The 19,779-nt window shown below is 38.7% G+C and overlaps 1 protein-coding gene across 3 annotated transcripts in view; it reads right to left on the bottom strand.

Annotated features, from left to right (window-relative positions):
• The window catches only part of TBC1D14 (TBC1 domain family member 14), a 70,657-nt gene that overhangs the window by 35,888 nt on the left and 14,990 nt on the right, over positions 1–19,779 (bottom strand). For 2 of the 3 annotated variants that reach the window (XM_056338017.1, XM_056338009.1), the window contains exon 3: positions 12,510–12,630. In XM_056338017.1, the coding sequence (XP_056193992.1) occupies positions 12,510–12,630 (121 nt within the window). Of the gene's footprint in view, positions 1–12,509; positions 12,631–17,595; positions 17,814–19,779 lie in introns of those variants that run through there. The other variant, XM_056338024.1, reaches the window with a different exon arrangement.

The raw sequence follows: 19,779 nt of genomic DNA, 5'->3' as shown, positions 1-19,779 counted from the left end.
CTGCCATCCAAGCAGCAGAGCACTAATAATTGCCACGATGCCAAGTCAACATAGCACATGAAAAGCACTGCAGCCTCCAATGCTAATGCTTTTTCTCATAAGCTATCTGAAGCAGTAAATCATCACCTGTATCAAAAAAATATTTATATAAAACTACAACTATTAACACAGCAAAAACTTCAGATCATGAGAAAAACGGCAACCTTAGATGGACAATAGTATTCTTGTAGTAAATCCCCCCGGTTTCACAGGCTGAAAATAGAACAATATTGCAGCCCTTCTGGGTGTTGGAAATAGTTTGTCGATGCACGAGAAGAAGAGCTCAATCAACTACACATTCTGCGAAACACTTACTAGCAGAGAGTGACGCCTGGTGAATATCAGAAGACACTTCTGTGGCATGAAAAGCTGAAGTACACTCTGTAACTCAAACCATAGCTAGCCACACATTACACAGGCAGTTGGTAGCAGTCACTATTTTTAGGCTGCCACAATTATAAGAGTTCCTGAGGCTACTCAAACAAATTAATTACATGGTATTTTTTCCACTGGACTTCCCACCTCATTTGGTATCTGAGATAGGAACCGGACCCGGACCGCACAAGCAGAGAAAATTGTTTTCTCTGGGTTTTGAGCCTGACTACTACCTAAGCATTGCTTCAGCATTATTTCTGTTGCTTCACTGCTTTCTACTGCATATCCACCTGTCATCTCTTGCCCTTTATAAAGTGATTTAGTAGATAAATTTAATCTGGTACACACCCAGCACTTCACTGCCTTCCCCTGCCCTTCTGGCCCCTCGTATCATTACTTGTGTGACTGTACAGTACACTAGATTGGGGAAATGATACTGCTAAAACCTAACTTATTTCGTTGGCTTAGTTTGGTTACTCTGGTAATGTCTGCTGTGGGGCAATGTACTATGTGGAAACAGAAGGCAGGAAAAGGAGCAAGAAGCATGATGATTTCTTTTAGAAGCTTAATTGAAACCAGCAAATCATGAAACTTGTGATAATCATAGGGCTGGGAAACTTAAGATCTGATTCTTGACATGGCACTAGGCCATAAAAAAAAATTATGTTAATGGAGGTTCTTACATATACAGTAATCAAAAAGAACTTTAGAATACTGACACCTCAGGCAAAACTCAAAAGAAAATCCTTCAAAACTTGACAGAGAATACAAACTGCTGAGCTCAAATAATAAATTTTCAACCCCCACCTTAAGGGATATATATGAGAGCTTTTTATACAAGTTCAAAACTAGTGCACAACTATTCTGAAATGCAATTAGTTTATTAGTTACTGATCTAACAACCTGAGAAATCTCAGTTGCACACAGTTCAAGAACCATCAGCACTACTTGTTTTACCCATCTGTATATATATTTAATCCTCTTATATTATGGAAGGGATACCAGAGCAGAAGATAGCAACGTGATGACAGAACTTGACTGAAGTAACATTATCTGCATGAAGTTTTATCTTCCACCAGGGCATACTTCTCATCTTTAGTACCCCAGTATTCTCCTGTTCCATACGTAACAAATTAGGAATGCTTAAGCAATATAAGGCTAAGAGACTACAGCCAGTTCACATGAGGAAAACCTCACGCTACTTATTTTTAAGCATTATTTCAAGTGCTCTGAAATTTCCCCTTTTTCCCTTGAGAAGCACCTACTTCTCTCTTCTGATTACAGGTGATACTGAACTTGGGGCTTGCAACTATGGTCCCAGGCAAACATGTTGAGTTAATTAACAAAATAATGCACACATCTTCCAAAAGGTTAACAGTAAAGAGAGAACCAGAAGCCACATACTCTTCTTTGCAGTCCTGTGCTCCCACCACTGGACTATTTTAAAAATTTTCACATATACGTATTTTTACAGCATCATATTTTGAGCGACAGAGGCATCAAGTTAAGGAACATTTAAAACCTAAGCCTAGAGATCAGACCAAGTTAGGTCTTTCAAGAAAGAGTAACAGTTTTCTGTTTTGGAATCTGTCATCTCTAATTGCGCAACATGCTACATATTAATGGTTCTCCCCTCAGGGTTCCATGTCATTTGTGCTATATGTAAATAATTCAAGTGCTTTTTAGTTCATATAGAGTAACATGCTTTATTTAAAAAGCAAAAAAAATAAAAGGAACCTAGAATAGTTCCCTATATCTTAAGTACCCTCAGAGACAAAGTATATCTGTGAACCATGTGGTCTAAGAACAGCTCTTTGTTGCAGCTCTTTGTTGTCAAACCTGCGATCTTTATCAGATTGTGCAGCATACTGTTACAAGTGACTCCAATATGAGTCACAGTAACACAAAACCCCACCCTACTATTCAGAACACTGAAAAGGATGTAATTTAATCAGCATATGCAAACATGTGCACAGTTTCCCTACATACTAATACTATCTGCTACACTTCAGTATCAAACAAGGGGAAATATCTACAAGAAAGGCTTCCAGCAGGGCAAGCATCTGATGAACGCTTGAGCAAGAAGAGAATGCCAGCTAAATTGTTAGGGTTTTTTTTTTTAAATTAACATCTGCCAGAATAAAACACTACCAACACCTGCTTTCAGCGTATCACTTAGGTGTTATACAGATTGCACTGGATGGACTTTTGTTTCAGTGAACTTTTTCTTCTGACATTTCACATTAAGTGCTGACCTAGAAGACTATTTATCTTTCCTGTCTAGTCTCAAACAACATGCTCTTCAGTCTGGCTGAAGAGCATGTCAGAACTGTCCTTCTGAACAAGACACAGAAATGAAAGGACTCTCCAAGCCATGTCAGCTTCATGCTGGTGCCATTCTGAAATGTACCGGGTTAACTCTGGGATATAGGAGTCACAGGAACATGGCATTTTATCTTGCAAGTTCTCAAATCAGTTGTAAATATTACCTCAAGTACTCACAATCTTCAAGACAGCATAAAAAGTTACCCAGAAATACCATCTACTTTGCAATGCACAACAACTTGCATTATTATGATGTTCAGATGCCCACCACAGCACACAGTTACTATTTCTGTTTGCAAACAACTGTCTGCATAGGTGGGTATGTGTAGGCTTGTATTTAACTACATTACTTCAGTACATACACGAAAAATAGTGTGAGAAAAGGTACTTCACCTGATACTTTTAAGCATATTACACCTTCCCTCCGCTTTTCAAATGCCTCCACTAATTTCTATTCTGCTTCCTCATCAAGATTTGCGCATCTCTAACGATCTCTGACCTTTTCAGGTTTCATAGTTGTCTGCCCTTAGAAATTATAGAAAAACAACATGATAAGACTATACGCTAAAGCCTGTTTGAGTGGTTTCCTGTATCCACATTTGCTTCTCTGATCCCTGAAATTACCCTTGAAGCAGTTACTGGTGCCAATTTCCTACATGTTTAACAAAAGCTCCTTTTGTACTCCTACTGATGATACACTTCATATTCTCTCTCATCATCTGTTTGGACTGGTCAACTCTTGTGCATTCTGCGTTTAATTTTACAAAACACTGTATCAACATGGAAATTGTCCTGAATATCATCTTCCTTGTAACTTAAGGTTCAGCCTTGAGAAGAGAGTTTAGCTTTTTAAAGCTACACACAAATACAAGTAAAATATATGAAGGAAGACAACATACCTTCATAGCCTAGCTTAAAGCAATGACTATTTCCAGGCTTTAATATTCATGAAACTCTTTCCACTGAACTTTGTCATGCTAAAGAGACAACTAGTCAACAGAGCAAAAGAAAATTTTCATGTGGAAATTACTAACAGACACAAAAAATGTGTAATACAATCATGTCAGAAAAATGAGATAAAGTGTCCTCTGAGAGCAAGAGGGAGAGTAAGAATGTAAAATTTGAAGAAACATTTTCCCAGTCTTTCTTTAGAATGACACTTAAGGAATAAGTACGTGTCTGGCTTTTTGAAATCCTTACATCCAGAACCTCAGGGTTTCCATAACATGCATACAATAACTCCATTCATTTTGCAGAGCTAAATAACATCAGCTTTGTTTGCTGTTGCTAGCAAGCATTGTAAGAGTTAGCCTTTCAAAACCTTCACCCTGCACCCCGTTTAATTTTAGATGAGGTTTGAGATGTATAAAACGGAAGACAAAGAAAATGTTTGAGTTGGGTTTCTTGGGAGCTTGCTTCTGTTTAACACAAAAATAACATATCGAAGTCTAGCAAAGCTATCTCAGTTTTACATTTTAGCAATGCAAGTTCTAGACTCCTGTTGGGACAGACAGTTCCACCACAATATTTAGAGGCTAAACACACCTGCCTTTAAGGATTTATCTCCTGCTTTGCTTCACAGTAATGTTTTGCCAAGTGTTTGTGCCATGCAACACTGGCACATACTTTTGAGTATTTCTAGTCTTGCTCTCTACAGACTTCCATTTTCATTCAAAAACCCAAGGACAGGGGACCCAAAAGCCCCCTGTGTGTTGCTTATCAACACACACAGTGGAAGGTTACTACACCAAAAAACTTACTGGCTACAGAAAGATGTAGGTGTTTAAGTATCTATCTATAAAGCACAAGTGGACACACAAATGCCAGCTGGATGTTGGATTATCAATTAACAAGAGATGAGAACAAACTTCCACTGAGATACCAGGTCTTCCGAAAAAGTCTTTCCTGGCCTTGAAAATTTGAGGTCCTAAGAGCTGTATACTTCAGCCTTAAAAGTCAAGCATTTTTCCATGAATTTCTGGCCTCCTGCATTTAAAAATAATCTTGTGCCATGTGAATTTATGTTCCAGCTAAGGCTATACATCAACTTGGGCTACAAAGTAACTGTTTCAATTAAGACAGACAAACTTTACTATCTCACTGGACAACTTTAAACTTACTGCATTTTACCTAAAACATACCACTGGCATTGAAACAGACCCTTCAATAGAGACTAGCAGCTGACATTTTGACTGCAGTAACAACTAACAAAGCTTATACTTCTATCTATTTAGTATCTTTATTCCAGAGAGGAGATACCTATCCTTAAACACCGCCTGTAACAGCTATTTAGGATCCCTCCAGCTTCTGGGCTTTTGAGCTAGGTAATTTATGAGGACCTTTAGAGTGATAAAACGCAAATAAAAGCTTTAAAACTGGAAAAGGAGGAAAAAAAGATGCCTCACTTTTCAAAAAAATACTTTGTAGCCTGTCATACCTGTTAAAACTGATACTCAAAGCTTATTATTTTCTATTAGCCTGATGTTCATAACATAAGGCAAGAAGTTCCAACAGCATCAAAAGCAGCACTTCGGCAGTTAAGACTCTGCTAAATTATGATACCTGGGTGGGTCACATTACATTCTTTTATCATTAAAATACTCAGGAACAATCCTTCCGCCATAGTATTAAATTACCCTTTCATTTACTGTGGATGGAAGCTATTACTCTTGCTTTATCTGTTTAAATATGATAGTAGGTTTGTTTGAGGCAGATAATTTTCAAGTCAGGACAAGGGCAACACACTCTTTGTAGACTAATACAGCTGAATTGCTGAATAATCTATTCAGTGCAGTTCTTATTGGGGAAAGATTTTAGAACAGCAGTGACAAAACAGGTTTCCTTTATTTTATTTTTATTTTCCTTCACAAAAATTAGATACCCTTAATATACAATTACAATAAAATACTACTTTTACTTGAATCTGAAGGAAAGACATGAAATAGCGCATTAAGGCAACTTGCAAATTTTGGGTTGTAATTCTGAGGTGACAAAATTAGAGTTACACCTTTATTTCTAAAGATTGCACAAGGATAAGCATAGGTTAGTTTTAGGCTAACCAAAGTAACTATGCCTTCTTGCACTGCAATTGCACTTCTGTTTCTTTACTCTTAAAAACAGGAACTCAGGCACGCCACAAAAGATCTAAATCCTGCCTTTTTGAAGGCTGACAAGTAGAAATGAAACCACAGGAGGAGAACAGAGGAAGTGGCTCATTTACACACTCCGACTTCTACTGCAGAACAGAAAACATATACTAAGTTTATAGCCAGGACACTTTGAAGTGTGAAGAAGTCTACATGCAAGCAGGCACCCTGCCATTAACAGCTATAGCCATTAGTCACAATGATTTATCCAGTGATCTATCCGAAGACAAACTCAGTATGAGCAGAAGACAATGCTTCATCCAAAACTGTAGATCAGGCTCCTGCCAGAATCAGCTGCCAGCTTGAGCCAACCACTTCCTCTTCAAAAAGTCCTGAATGGACCATCTGAATACAGCCTAAAGCATGGTTAAGAAACACTTAGAAAAGCTCAGTGTTTTCAGACAACTGCCACCCATCAGCAAGAGGGCTGCTGAAGTGGAACACGTGGCAGCAACTAGCCACGTTTCAGCTTCCATCTGGAGCGCTCCTGCACATGGAGCTGCACGAGAACCTCCACACATCTGCGGTTGGTGAGTCAGTGGACTTCTCTGGGTTTTTTTGACCACTCTTTCAGCAAAGAAATTTTTTCCTAACTCTAAGAAAATGAAGACATTCCATTGAGCTCTTACTGGAATTCATAGGATTCCAGTTAAATGGAACAGTCTTCACAGGTCACATCACAGCACTTTGGGAAGGGAAAAAAATTATGCACCGATTAAAAAATGGGTTTTCCTATTAGAGGGGGGGAAAAAAAGTAGTCATATGCTATAGAAAAAAGTAGCTTCATTCAAGCTGCTCCTCTGGGCAAGGCAGCTGTAACTTGTCTCTAGGATACAGCTAAAGTCTGACTTTCTTCTATACACATTGGTCTCTTAATACACAAAGATCTTGACTGGCCAGCTGCAAACAAGTTCTGTGAAGACTGATCACATGAGAGGAGACAACCAAACAGTATGCTGAGGACAGCATTACAAACATCTGGTATTTACATGTGCTGCTCTTACCAATCTTGAAGAGTTCCTGCAAGAACAGTGGCTGCAAAGCCTAGCTCAGCTCTACTGCCTATTGGAAGACAATTGACTTTGGCGGTTATTCTCAGTGAAGTACTGTCATCTGACTGTCAGCGCATTTTCACACATCAATTACAAAAGCAACTGGCAGAACCAGTTCTGCTCAAGCAGGATTCCTAAACATAATCAATAAAAAAACCTAATCATACAAGCCTCCATTGTAAATGCATTTCCAGCTTCTCAGACAAGATGAGTTGTTCTGACAGCTTTCAAGCTTTAAAACATTTACCTGGATGAAACATGTACAAAAGCTCCTGGTGACCATGCAAAGCAATCCAACCTTAGCATAAGCCACTATTAAGTCTTCATCAGAAGACTAATATTAATGTATACTGAGAGCATTAAAAGTAGGACAAACAACAACTTAGCTGCAGAGATTTTAACTCCCACATTATTAAAATAAACTATGATGCTATGTTGGATATACAACAGTTAAACAAGTGCGTGCTGTCAGAGGAGTTTTTACAGGACCTGAGAAAAGGCTTATGTGCTCAAAAGCCTGTCTGACCATTCTTTTGGTCGGGGGGGGGGAAAAAATGCTATTTCTCCTTACATATTGTGCCTGGCTCAAGTTGTATATGTACAGTCATCTTCAGTCATGGTATAACAAAATTCAAATTGTGAAAGGCAACTGAAGTTTGATGGACTGGAGTTTTCATCGTTTATTTTACAAGTAGGAGGCAGGAAGGAAATAAACACTGGTATTTCTAAAATCAATTTTTAACCGCTTCACAGTTCAATTACTTTTTTTCCTCTTTTGTACTTTATATAAGCACACATCTTAAAATTGCATTCATTCTTGTAAATGGCTTTCAATCCCGGACAAGATTATTGTGGGGAAAGTACCAGAACAACGTACAATAAGAATGTATTTTAGAAGATTGCTCCCTTTATGTAAGTTTAAAAAATGTGCATACAAATACATCATCCTTATCTTTCAGAAGACTATTTAAGTTTGCAGTCAACTTTGTTCATCTCATTCTAGAAAAAAAAAACCAACCACCAACTTTCATCCATATAATAAAGGTATCAGAAAACAGAACCACAAACACAGCAGTTAACTCTTTACAGGAGTCTGCAGCCAAATTAATTGAATAGTCACAGGGCTCTAATGAGTGACCTGACACAAAGGATTTCTTTGATGTTTCTCTGGAAACAAAAGAAGCTGACTTAGGAAAGGATTGCTTGGTGGCTCAGTCACCTCAGTTCCTGTGCACAAAGAGGTGCGTACCAAGCAAGCCCAATCAAATAGATTTCCATAGGTACGTGAAACTTAAGGACTGCTACAAATAGAAATTGATAACCACAGCTATTATTAAGGTCAGCTTATTTTGTAACATCTTAGATAATCCAAAGAACTTCATTTATTCTAAACAAGTTACATGCAACTTCAAAAAAACATTTTTTTTCTCCATTTTTTCATGGCAGGAAAGCATAATCAAGTAAAAATCACAATGAAGAATTTATCACCTTTAACTTGCCTTTCAGAATTAGACCAATATTTTGTCAATAGAAACACTACTCAAGAACCTCTATAGTTAGGCAGATTGAGCCTCCTACAGTCTAAGGCGGGGGTCCTCAAACTGTGGCCCAGATACGGCCCCCCCAGGGTCCTCAATCCGGCCCCCGGTATTTACAGAACCCCCTGCCGGGGGTTGGGGGGGGGGGGAAACCAAGCAGCCACAGATGACTGCCTGCCACTGCATCCGCACGCCGGCCCCCTGGTTAAAAAGTTTGAGGACCCCTGGTCTAAGGGCTAATGAGTATTTCACCACACAGACAATAACATCATTGTGAGCAGACAATTTGCAGGAAGACATGGACTCCATGGTATGAAGAAGTCTGTGGGTTTTTTCCTTGAAAAGAACCATTAAGTCAAGCCTGAGCAGCCAGAGAACGGAAAGGCTCCTGGCTCAATGTACCACCAGAGCCAGGAACTGGAGGAACAGGAGTGAGAGAGTCAAGCTCAAAGGGATGGTACAGTCCACATCTCCACTCTTCTCCAAACCTGAGGCATCTCAAGTAACAGACTATCAGAAGCCTATCAGTTTTCTGCCACCAGCAAATAGGCATGAAGTCCTTTAACAGGGCACTGAGTATCTCTTCAGTACAAATTCAGATGAATACTCAAGAGGCAGAGGGATGAAAAGTTAGTTACAAAGGCACACCAACACAATTCTTTTGTCCATCATGTCAGTAGCACAAAACGTTAGAAATAAGTCTGTCAGAGCACTGAATCCTATAAATGAAGTCAGATAATCCTGCACATACAGAAGACAGGAGGAGTAAAGTGTACTATGGGAAGGAAACAATACCCATGGTAACTGTGGCCAGCAGCATATGAGCAATGCATTTCTCATCAAGTCTGCCTAAGCCCAGCTGTGTAACATAATCTGAAATTCATGGTATGAAGTGACAGGTGACTGGCGCTATGAATCACTGTGTTAGCGCAAGAGGGTTCAGAACCCTGCTGACTTCTCATAATGTCTGAAAACTGACTCTCCCTTTTCACCCTACAGTTCGGTTTTCTTGAAGTGTAGAGGAAGTTACATGCAACATTATGTTAAAAGAATACTTGGATTTTTAAATAGTCCCTTCTGTCTAGGTGACATTTTCCACTCCTACCGTGTGCTCTACACACTTCACTCAGTACGTACAGATGAGTTCAGTTATCATTCACTTAGCAATTATGATCTTGCCATCACTGTTCAGGACCTCACAGCTCCCCACACAGTCCTCAAGACCCAGCTCCAATGCTGACAAGTTAATTTAAGAGTGTCTCACAATGCTTTCCACATTTCTTTGCATACGACAATGTGGTAGTCAAGTAGCGAAACACCGATGATCAAGATATGGAGTGTCAGGCTCCAAAGAGTCACCAACTTTGCAACCTCAAACAATCAGCTTCCCAGCACACCTGGTGTTTACGGAAGGTTTCATACAATGCAAGTGTATGTCCCATTACATTGAGCTTTAAGAAAGGCCCCGGCAGTTCTGGAAAGAAAAACTAAATTTAGAAAAAAAATAATCCATCCCAATTTCAAGTAAAGCATACATGAAGGCCAGACAATTAACAGCCACCTAAAAAATAAATAGTTTAGGCACCTTGCCTCATGCCCTACAGGAAAAAGTGCAGATGCTGAAATCAATTACTAGGACACTAACAATTTACCTAAATCACAGCCATCCTCCCCAACTCCCATATTTCACTGCATACCTCCAAATTCTTCAATATATAAGATAAGGATCCTCCGAGCACCTACTCTTCTGGCCTTGGAAATAAAATACCTCAAGGTAGAAACAGCATCAGTGTTTATTCTTCTGGTCTAGTATCCCTTTTTCACCAGACAGAAGGAACTGGTGCTGGCTAACAGGCATCATCCCAATGTGCTGTCACCTCCTCCACATATGCAAAAGTTCTTCAGGCACAAATCAAAGGACTAAAAGTATGCCTCTAAATGGGCAAAAAACCTCTGCAACACAAGTGCTACTTTGTCATTGTCAAAGCAACCTGTGAGGGGTAACCTAAACGTGATATGCTTTGGGGTGCCAGGGAGGCTCGGTAAGTTATTTACAGCATTACTCATGTCTCAGAAAGTCTACATGTCAAACATAACTCCAGGAAAGTGCCAAATAACTTAGGAAGGATTAGTTACTGTTATCCAAGAGGCATTGGAGACAATTGTTTCAGACTTGCAATCTTGCCAGAAACTCATTAACGTTTAGACGCCACACCACATAATTCTTCAATAGCTTTTTTTTTTCCTAACAAAATTCATACAACCATTAAAAGCTGTAATGTTCTAGGAACACTGAATACTCACCATGTAAGACAGTTTGGACCTAAAAGAAAAATATTCACAGTACCAGCAACAGCCACAAAATGTTAATAAATTATTTACCCACTTATCAAAGAACAGATGACCACAATAAAATACACTGCTAAGTGTCAAGAGTACTGTGATTACTAAGCCTCTTCAATTGTGTCATTAAAAATCTTTGGTGAATGCTTCAGAACTGTTAATTATATCAAGACAAGCTGTAGATGAAGTTTAAGTGGTTGATCCTAGTGACAACATCAAAAAGCTGCTTGAACTTCACTTAAATTAACAGCCCGGCTACAGCTAGGAACAGTCATGACACACCTAGATTTCCAGAGCACTTTACCCTAAATAAAGCAGCACAATCCTTCAAGTCAGCATTCTCATTTCAGTCACAGCAGCTGTTTTTGAGGTTCTTACTACGTGGTGTCTTTCTATGCAAACCTTCCTGTTCTCACAGTGCTTTGAACAAGGAAGTGAGAACTGAATGAAATACAATGAAAGCCCCAAACACATAAAATGCCTGCAATCAGAAAACACCCCGATCACGAGACAGATTGAAAGAGGATGTTTTCTTCTCACTGGAAAAGCAGCTCAAACTACCAACCACGCAGCTGGATTTCACAAGATTTTTTCCCCACTAGGAAGGCAGGTTATTTGATTCACCAGCAATGTGCTTGGGTTCATCTGTAGTAGAACCAGTCCTCTGAAATGTTTTCAACAACGTTATAAGGCTACAGCTTGAAAACTGATATGCAAAGACAGAGAAAAGGGGTTTTCATTGTGGGGTTTTTTTTCCCTTTTTTTTTTAATGGTTTTATGACACACTAAGGCAGGCCTAAAAAGATTTTTCTTTTTTTGTATGGCATCTTCACCCCCATAACCCATACAGAAAAAAAGATGTTAAAGTTTGACAAATCATGGATCAAACTACTGACAAGTATACACAACAGACACACATGAAAACCAGCAAAACTAGTTAAGCAGCAAAGAAGATGGGGGAAACCTAAATACTTTCGTATTTCTGATGTTTTTAAGTTTTTTCTCTTCAGGGAACCAATTTCAATACACACTCCCTTTTTAACTATACTGTACAAGGAAAAAAAAAAAACAACTTTAATCCATTTGCTTATCCTGAACTGTATTGTACTGTTCCAACATTTCAAGCCAATAACCAAATTTTCATCAAGGCCACACACAGAAAATCTGAACTCCGAACAGCAAATACTTCAGAAAACAAGGAATGAGTGAAACTAGCATTCCATCACAAGTTTCTGGCACTCTACCACATTAACTCTACCTTGAATTTATGTATTTTTAATTACTATTGAAACACAAATAAACCAAGGCCCAGCAGAACATAATTTCCCTTTGAACAGCCTGTTATAGATGGGTCTATGACACAAAGGCCACAAACCAGTGAAAGCTAGAAAAAGATAAAGACATTTGAAAGATTTTCGAAATACCTACAAAGCTTGATTATAAAAAACACTTTCACGTAATTTGAATGTTCACCATGAAGTGCTTTATATCAAATTGTTATGTGTTTTCATGGAGTAGTCTATGTAAATGACCACGTAGAACAGAGTCTTTTGAAGTGCAGTTCAGAAACTTCTTTGATACTGTCCAAGAAATTGTGCACAACTAACAGGCTTCACAGTCATATATACAGATCATAAATTTAACCAGCTTCTACATCTACCACTAATCCTAACACATAATTAAGCAAATACCTTTTGTATTTTCTTTGGATCTTTCTGCGAGTTTTCTCTGAGAGGTACTTTTCCAAACAACTTCCATCCCACATCATTTTGTTTTTCAAATCTTGCACTTTGCTTCCTGGTAAACAAATTCCTACAAAAAAAAAAGTTTGATTAAGAAGAAGGGTTGATTAATTATAAAACACAGAAGGGCAGACAATTTGCTAACCTTATGTATCCCAATTACATAATCCAACTCCTCTTGTGGTTGTGCTGGCAGACACTGTTTCCCATCCTCAAGAGGTACATCATGCACATCATGCAGTATTATCACTGTACTAGGCAATGGACTTGGTTAAATAAGAATTTTTAGTAGATAGAAAATTACAAATTAATTTTTTTTTTAGAAATGGCCTTTTTTAGCCTCCTGCTGGATCATTCAGCCTCACTCTTTCAAAGACTGAGACACTACATCTTTTTCTGCATAAGCATTCTTCACCCATCCGCCTGTTGTAACACGACCACAAAAATCACAAAAAAATAGTAGCCTTTTACTGTATTTTGATCTGTTGTCACAAATATTTTTCCTGAATAACCGTAAAAGCAGCTATCAAAGCACATTAATTCTGAAGTCTCTCTGAAATGTCTAAAATTAACCAGCTTAAACACTGTAGCAGCAGTCATGTAGCCCCTGAAAATTAAGTCATTTTTATAGACGTTACTAGTTTTTAATGATAAAGCAATATGCCAGACTTGCGTCTTCATACCCCAGCTATGCTTCTCCAAAACTGGGCACACAGTACGTACCAGTCTTCATGCTTTTGGGAGTACTCAGCTCCCCCAAGAGCACAACAGATACTTTAATAATCCAGGTATGCCATGGGTATAGGGTAACAGTTTTTTTCTTTTGTCCTACTGCCTAGTTCAGCAAATATTCAAATACGTTCAGGTTAGCCCAATTGACACACCTTGTGATAGGTTTTTCTGGGAACTTGACTGTACGCTTTCCCTCCCTCCTTTAAAATAAAAAAAACCCCAAACAATTCCACTGAGACAAAAGCATTTTTGCTATTTCAATCAGCAGACAGCTATAGCACCTTCACTCAACGGATGCTTCCAGTCTGGCATTACTGCTTTCTCTTAATATTACAACCTTAACGCCCAGTGGACTGACCCACCTAGTACAGATTATTTCTTATACATTAAGTGTGGCTTGAGCTTTGTGTTCTAAAAGGGCTGAAATAGTCACCTGCAATAGAACCACCTGGACACTAAAAACTTGCTTTTCCTGGCCACTTTTGATCAGCTAACATGAACAGTACCATAAATACACCAACAAAGATAATACTGCTTACAATACAGCAGAAATGTTTAATACAAAAAACCAACTGAGGCACAGACATCAGAGCGCACTAGAATTACAAGGTTAACAGGGTGCACTGCCATCCTTAAACATGAATGTCTACAAAAATGGTCACATGCCTCTGTATCACAAGGGTACAGTTACCTTGAAAACCAAACTAGGAACAGATTATCATATTAAAAGATAAGAACAAAGTGTTTAGGTACAGGAATCACACAAGCCAATTACAACTGATACCAAAGCAAAGCAGTAACCAAACTTCTACAAACCCCTTTCAGCTTTCCCCTACCCCACTTCACACAAAAGAAAATACAGTATAAAGTTGCATGGCAACAACTGTAGAGAAAGCACTAAAGAACAGCATGGAAAATGCAGAAACATACTGCCATGTTTTTTTCCCTCTTTCCACCTTTTTTCAAAGCATGAAATTATAATTCTATAGGTAAAATACTGAATCGAAACCAAAGATTTGTTTTGTCTCTATAACTCCATTTCAGTGTTAGGAAGCTCTCCTGTAGCTCATCATTACAGCTGTAATGCTACTTAGAGATTTATAAGCTAACTAGAGCATTAATCAACAAGTTTGACTACACTGCTACCACTACAACAGCTAGTACGGGGGGGGGGGGGGGGGGGGGGGAGACCATCATAAAAACAGCTTCCAAGAAAACTGTTGAATTTGCTTTCTTTTCACCAGCAATCCCTTCACCTTAGCAATATAAAGAATTCACCCTGCTTCAGCCTTTAGTGCCCTGAAGTCCTTCTGCTTGTAATTATCTTCTTACCCCTGCCCAAATTCATAACATGTATTTAAGACTGCCTGAGATGATGGATATATAGGAACATTTGAGACAGCTACCAAGGAAATAAAGTGTAGAGAGACAGACATGAGATTATTCTGTTTATATATATATATATATGTTTAGTTAATTTAAAATTGAGAAATACCAAGCAAATTCTAAAATGTATCTAAGAATCAGAAGGAAAACATGACAGGAATAACAACATCAAAACCAATGCAGGTAAATAGGATACACGATGCAAGACAGGCTGGCTGTTCTTGAGAAAAGTTTTCTTTCAGGTTGTTACTACTTCAGAAGCAAGCAAACTAAATTCCAGACTACATACTGTCTTCAGAGAAAACGGGAACTTTTTGCATTGGGGACACCTGAAAGAGCCCCATAAGGAAGCATACTGGTGTGACAGTTTTGTGCACATTCAAACCCTCTTTGGCAAGTAAAAGGCTTTCACCACAGTTCGTTAGCAGTACAATAACATGAAAATTAAAGGACTGACAGGCAGTTTTCTTTCCCTGACTATCCACATGAGAGGTTGCTAGCACAGGTACATACAAGCAACAATCCCCTCAATCTCCTCTGAAGGATTTTAAGAGCAGCAGTAGGTCTTTATCCTCAAATCAAAATAAACATGAATTGGAATAAGTATAACAACACACTGCTGCAAGTGCCTACATAAGATTAACTAAACCTGAAAAGTCAATCTCAACATACTTGTTTTCAATTCAATTCTGCAAATCCTAACTACCTGTTTTCCCTTTAGAGGGAGCATCATAGGAAGTGATCTGTTCTATAGCTTATCAGCAGATGGTACAGCACTTACTCAGCTCACTCTTCTCCGTCCATGTGATTTCCACTATGTTCTAGGGCACCAGACATCTCTTCCTGTCTTCATACCACGTCAGGGATTTCCAGTTCACTTTTTAGAATTTAAAATATATATGGAACTGAAAGCATCAAGCATGCTCAATATACAATTCCCATTCTGTACATAGAGCAATTTACCCTCTTCTTCCTTTTTTCCTGCTCTCTGTGCCTACGTCCCCATGTTTTGCGGGTGTCCACATTCTACACATTCCAAAAAGTCTTAAAACTCCAAAAAGGCATAACATTATCAGAAGCGACAAACTGGCACAGTCAGATATAAAGCCACAAATTACAACCTGTTCTTCCTTTGACTGAGGACACACAGCTTTGTTAAACCCTGACCTGCTGCTCCAGACCAGAACATCAGAGGTAAACCACATGACAGTTGGACTGGCATGGAAGGAGCAGATGAGATGTTGCTACCTCTGCACCTAATCTCAGAAAACTTAAGGGGAAAAAAATGTTATGGAATTTTCTCTGTTATGATTTCTGCAGAGCTTTGCAATAATCAGGACACCACCACAGGATTCTGATAAAGCCACTACTTCAGACTTCTGGACTGAAAGTAGACCCTTAAAACATGCAACTTCCTTAGAAGTAATGATTTCTGCCATATATATGATCTCAAAGCAAGTAATTCATAGCAAAAGCTTTAATTTTTCTGCTGCCACTGCACAGAAAAGGAATTCCTTTTCTCCTATGCTTACATACCTTCCTAGGATGTTAAAAAAAAACCAAACGTACTGAGCAGTCTCACTTCTGAGCAAACATAATTCACAGAAAAAAAAATTCTAAAAGTAACTTAAGGAGATTTTACCTGATGGAAAAACACAGATTAACAAGGAACTAAAAATCTCTATTTGAAAAAAACAAACAGATCTCCATTGCAAAGTCAAGCTCAGAAATCCTAGGGTAAAAGATCTCAAAGTTTAGCTACAAGTGTTTTAAGATACCAAACCTAATTTGAGATAATAAATGTAAAAAGGGTTGACATGCTTGGAAAGAGAAGATCACACACTCATTATCTCAGTCTCATTGTCTTGTTCACAACCATTAGAGCACATCATGCTGATTTACAACAGGAATATCAACAGGAATATCTGACATGATGCATCATGTCTGCACTGTCATTGGTGTGGAGCCATTAAGGTGTCATGGGTTACATCTGCATTCCTATTTAACATGTTAGCTCTATTACACTAAGCATAGCTGCTTATTTTAAGAAAGCCAAGCACAGAGTTAAGTTGAGATAACTTTTCAAACAGAAAATCCCTTTCGCACAGCCCCCTAAAACCAGTGTTTGGCACCAAACAGCTGTTTAACCTTGTTATTTTAATTGAGCTGAGAGAGGAATTACTTGCCTGAAGAGAATTTAATTCTCCCTCCAGAGTTAATGTTTACATACATACAAATAGCATCCCATGATACAGGAGAGAGACCGATCTTTTGCTTGAACATACACATACCGCACCATTACTGTATACTGATCTGCCCAACTACCTTTTTTGTGGGGAAGAGAGGAAGTTAATAGCAACGGGTAAGTTCAGCACTGTCAGGAAAGCCTTATTTTTTAATAAAACTTAAGAACACTTCATTTTGGTTCTACAAGGACCTATAATATAAACTTACTGAATAGTCGTCATATATACATACTGCACACTCATATACTGTCAGTATTTATGTAGCTTTGTGCACTGTCATGGTCAGGCAGAAGCCTCAATCAAGTAAAAAAAATAAAAGAAAAAATATTAGAATCACATCAATAAAAAGTAATCAAGCCAAACCTATCCATATAGCATCTATTAAAGCTTTTCAGAGCTTATGCTTTTAAACGAAGTCCCACATCACCACTGAGGCAGAAAGTTTATCTAGTTCAGTCCAATTCTCTTTCTAAAGAGAGGAAGTCTGTAACACAACCGCCGGCAACTACTGCTGCAGGACGAGTTCACTGCACTGCTCCACCAGCGTTCAAGTATTCACTTTTTCCACATTTCAGCTGTGGTTTGTCCCAAGCAAGGTTAGCCACTTACATGAAGTCACCTCTCCAAAGGTCACCCCTCCCAACCACCTTTCCCTGGTTCAGCATACACACCTATCCACTAAAAGGAGCGGAGACAGTGCTGCCATGGTTTCCATTGCCAACTTACTCCAGATCTTAAAGTCAGCTGTAAACCTCCTGCCTGAAAAATCCCAGTGTCTTCTCTAGCCAGGCAGGCTCAGTAACGTGCCCCTTGAGATACCTCTGAAGTTCCGCACCACTGGAGGCAAGGAACCGTTTCCCTGGCATGGCACTTGAACAACAGGAAAAAAGGATGGGCTCCAGCACAGTAGCTGTCAGAGGGTGGAGTCGAGCGGGGCAGACACGTACACCCACTGACGCCTGTTGGTGCACACACACCCTACACCTGGACTTGCAGGCTATGCACAGTATTTCCACTCACCCCTCAAATTCCCAAGATATACCTGCTGCCCGAAATAAAAGCATACCTGTGCTAAGGACTTAGTTGTTTTTATGATTAGAGTATTTGGGTTCTTCAGAAAAATCTGAAATTTATTAACTGTTTTGCTGTTACCGTTTTGACACAGCTCCTTAGATGAAGTTTCACAGTACCTGAACTACTGGCATGCAAACACGGAACGATAGCTGTGAGCAAGACGGCATACGGTGTTCTGTAGTAGACTAACACTGCCCTAGCACAGAGATTGTATTTGCAAATAAATGGGTTCCTTAGTCTTAAAAATACAGTTGCTGTGAAGAAACATGCATAAGAATTAACTAGAAACTGACTCAACTCATGCACAGACTGATGCAATTTTTTATCTGCATTTACCCAAAACTAATTTGCAAGTAAATTTGTTACAAGTATTAAAAACATACATTTCCTGCTCCCAAGATGCATGCTCATACCCAAATTTAATTAGTCTTCCAATTAAGAAGGTTATTTTCAAAAGACAAAACAATTAGAAAATAGTCATGCAAATTAACAACTGGAAGGACTTACCAGTCCCATGAGTACAGCAGACGAAAAATAAGGACAGTGGAGAAAGTTCAAAAGGTTCAGATTTTGTAGAATAAAATTATCTTGAAAAACAATTTCAAATTAACGTCAGACTCACATGTATTCTTAAGAAGCAGGAAAGAAACAGAGGCAAGTCAAAGTTCATTTCAGCTGCTTCTGGAGGAAGATCCCGAAACTTCCCAATAACTCTGAACTACATGAGAACAACAAGGTCTGGAGCCCCTCAGCCTATGCAGAAGTAGTCACACTGGAATGTATAACGGACTTTATCTACAGAGTTTGACAGTAAGCAGATGTTAACCTTAAAAACTAGGTAAACCCATTTTGAGCATGTATGCACAGTGTAAGAGATGTCTCCACAGACATTAATCCACAAGGCGTCCAGAAAACTACATTGAAACAAGATGTTTAAACATATGGCACCTATTAAGCAAAAACAAGTATTAAGATAAATTTTATTAAATACCTGCTGCATTGTCAGCAAAGTGTCCAGCCACCTTACCTGGCATGGTACAAATTCAATTAACACTATCTAGGAAACATTCTCGCACTACTATGGAATTCAGGCAAAATATAAACTAACATCGTTTTCTTCTCATCCTTTAATGACCTTTTGTATTCTGTACTAACCATAACCTTCACAAATCTACCCTCAATAAACAGAAGAAAGATTCTCACCTCTAAATGTTCCAGATCTGCGCCCTGGCCACAGAGCCACAGAAAATAAACCCTGAAAAAAATCAACAATGTATTGTGGAAGAAGAAGACTCTGCCACACAAATCACGATGACTAGGGAACTGATGGACTTGAGAAGAAATTCTTTTCAGAAGACCTACCGAAACTGCCTGAAAAGCCTAAATCTACATTCTCCACAGGTAAAAGCCAAGAGTTGATACCCAAGACCAGGTAACACTGGTTTATAGAAATAATTCACTAGACTCAATGATTGCCAGTTCTTGCATTCCCCCCTCCCAACCCCAGATCACCTCTCAGTCAACCTACACTTATTTAAAGGAAAAAAAACCCACAACCAACCACCACCACACCAAAAACCCAACAGAGCAAAACATCATAAAAAAAAATCCAAGTATTTTGGCTATGGTGAAGAGCTTCATCAATAAATTGGAAGTTATGCTTTGAACAGGATTAAAAAAAAATCAAAAATAAAAGCAGGGTTTGCAGAATTTTATCTCCCAGAGGTTGCCAGAGGTCAGGGTAAATAAAAAACAATGCTTGGTTTTGGGATAAACAAATC

The sequence above is a fragment of the Falco biarmicus genome, chromosome 1 (genome assembly GCF_023638135.1).
Source record: "Falco biarmicus isolate bFalBia1 chromosome 1, bFalBia1.pri, whole genome shotgun sequence".
Classification (NCBI taxonomy): domain Eukaryota; kingdom Metazoa; phylum Chordata; class Aves; order Falconiformes; family Falconidae; genus Falco; species Falco biarmicus.
Note: the sequence above shows the minus strand (reverse complement) of the source record. Positions and strands in the feature narration are given on the sequence as shown.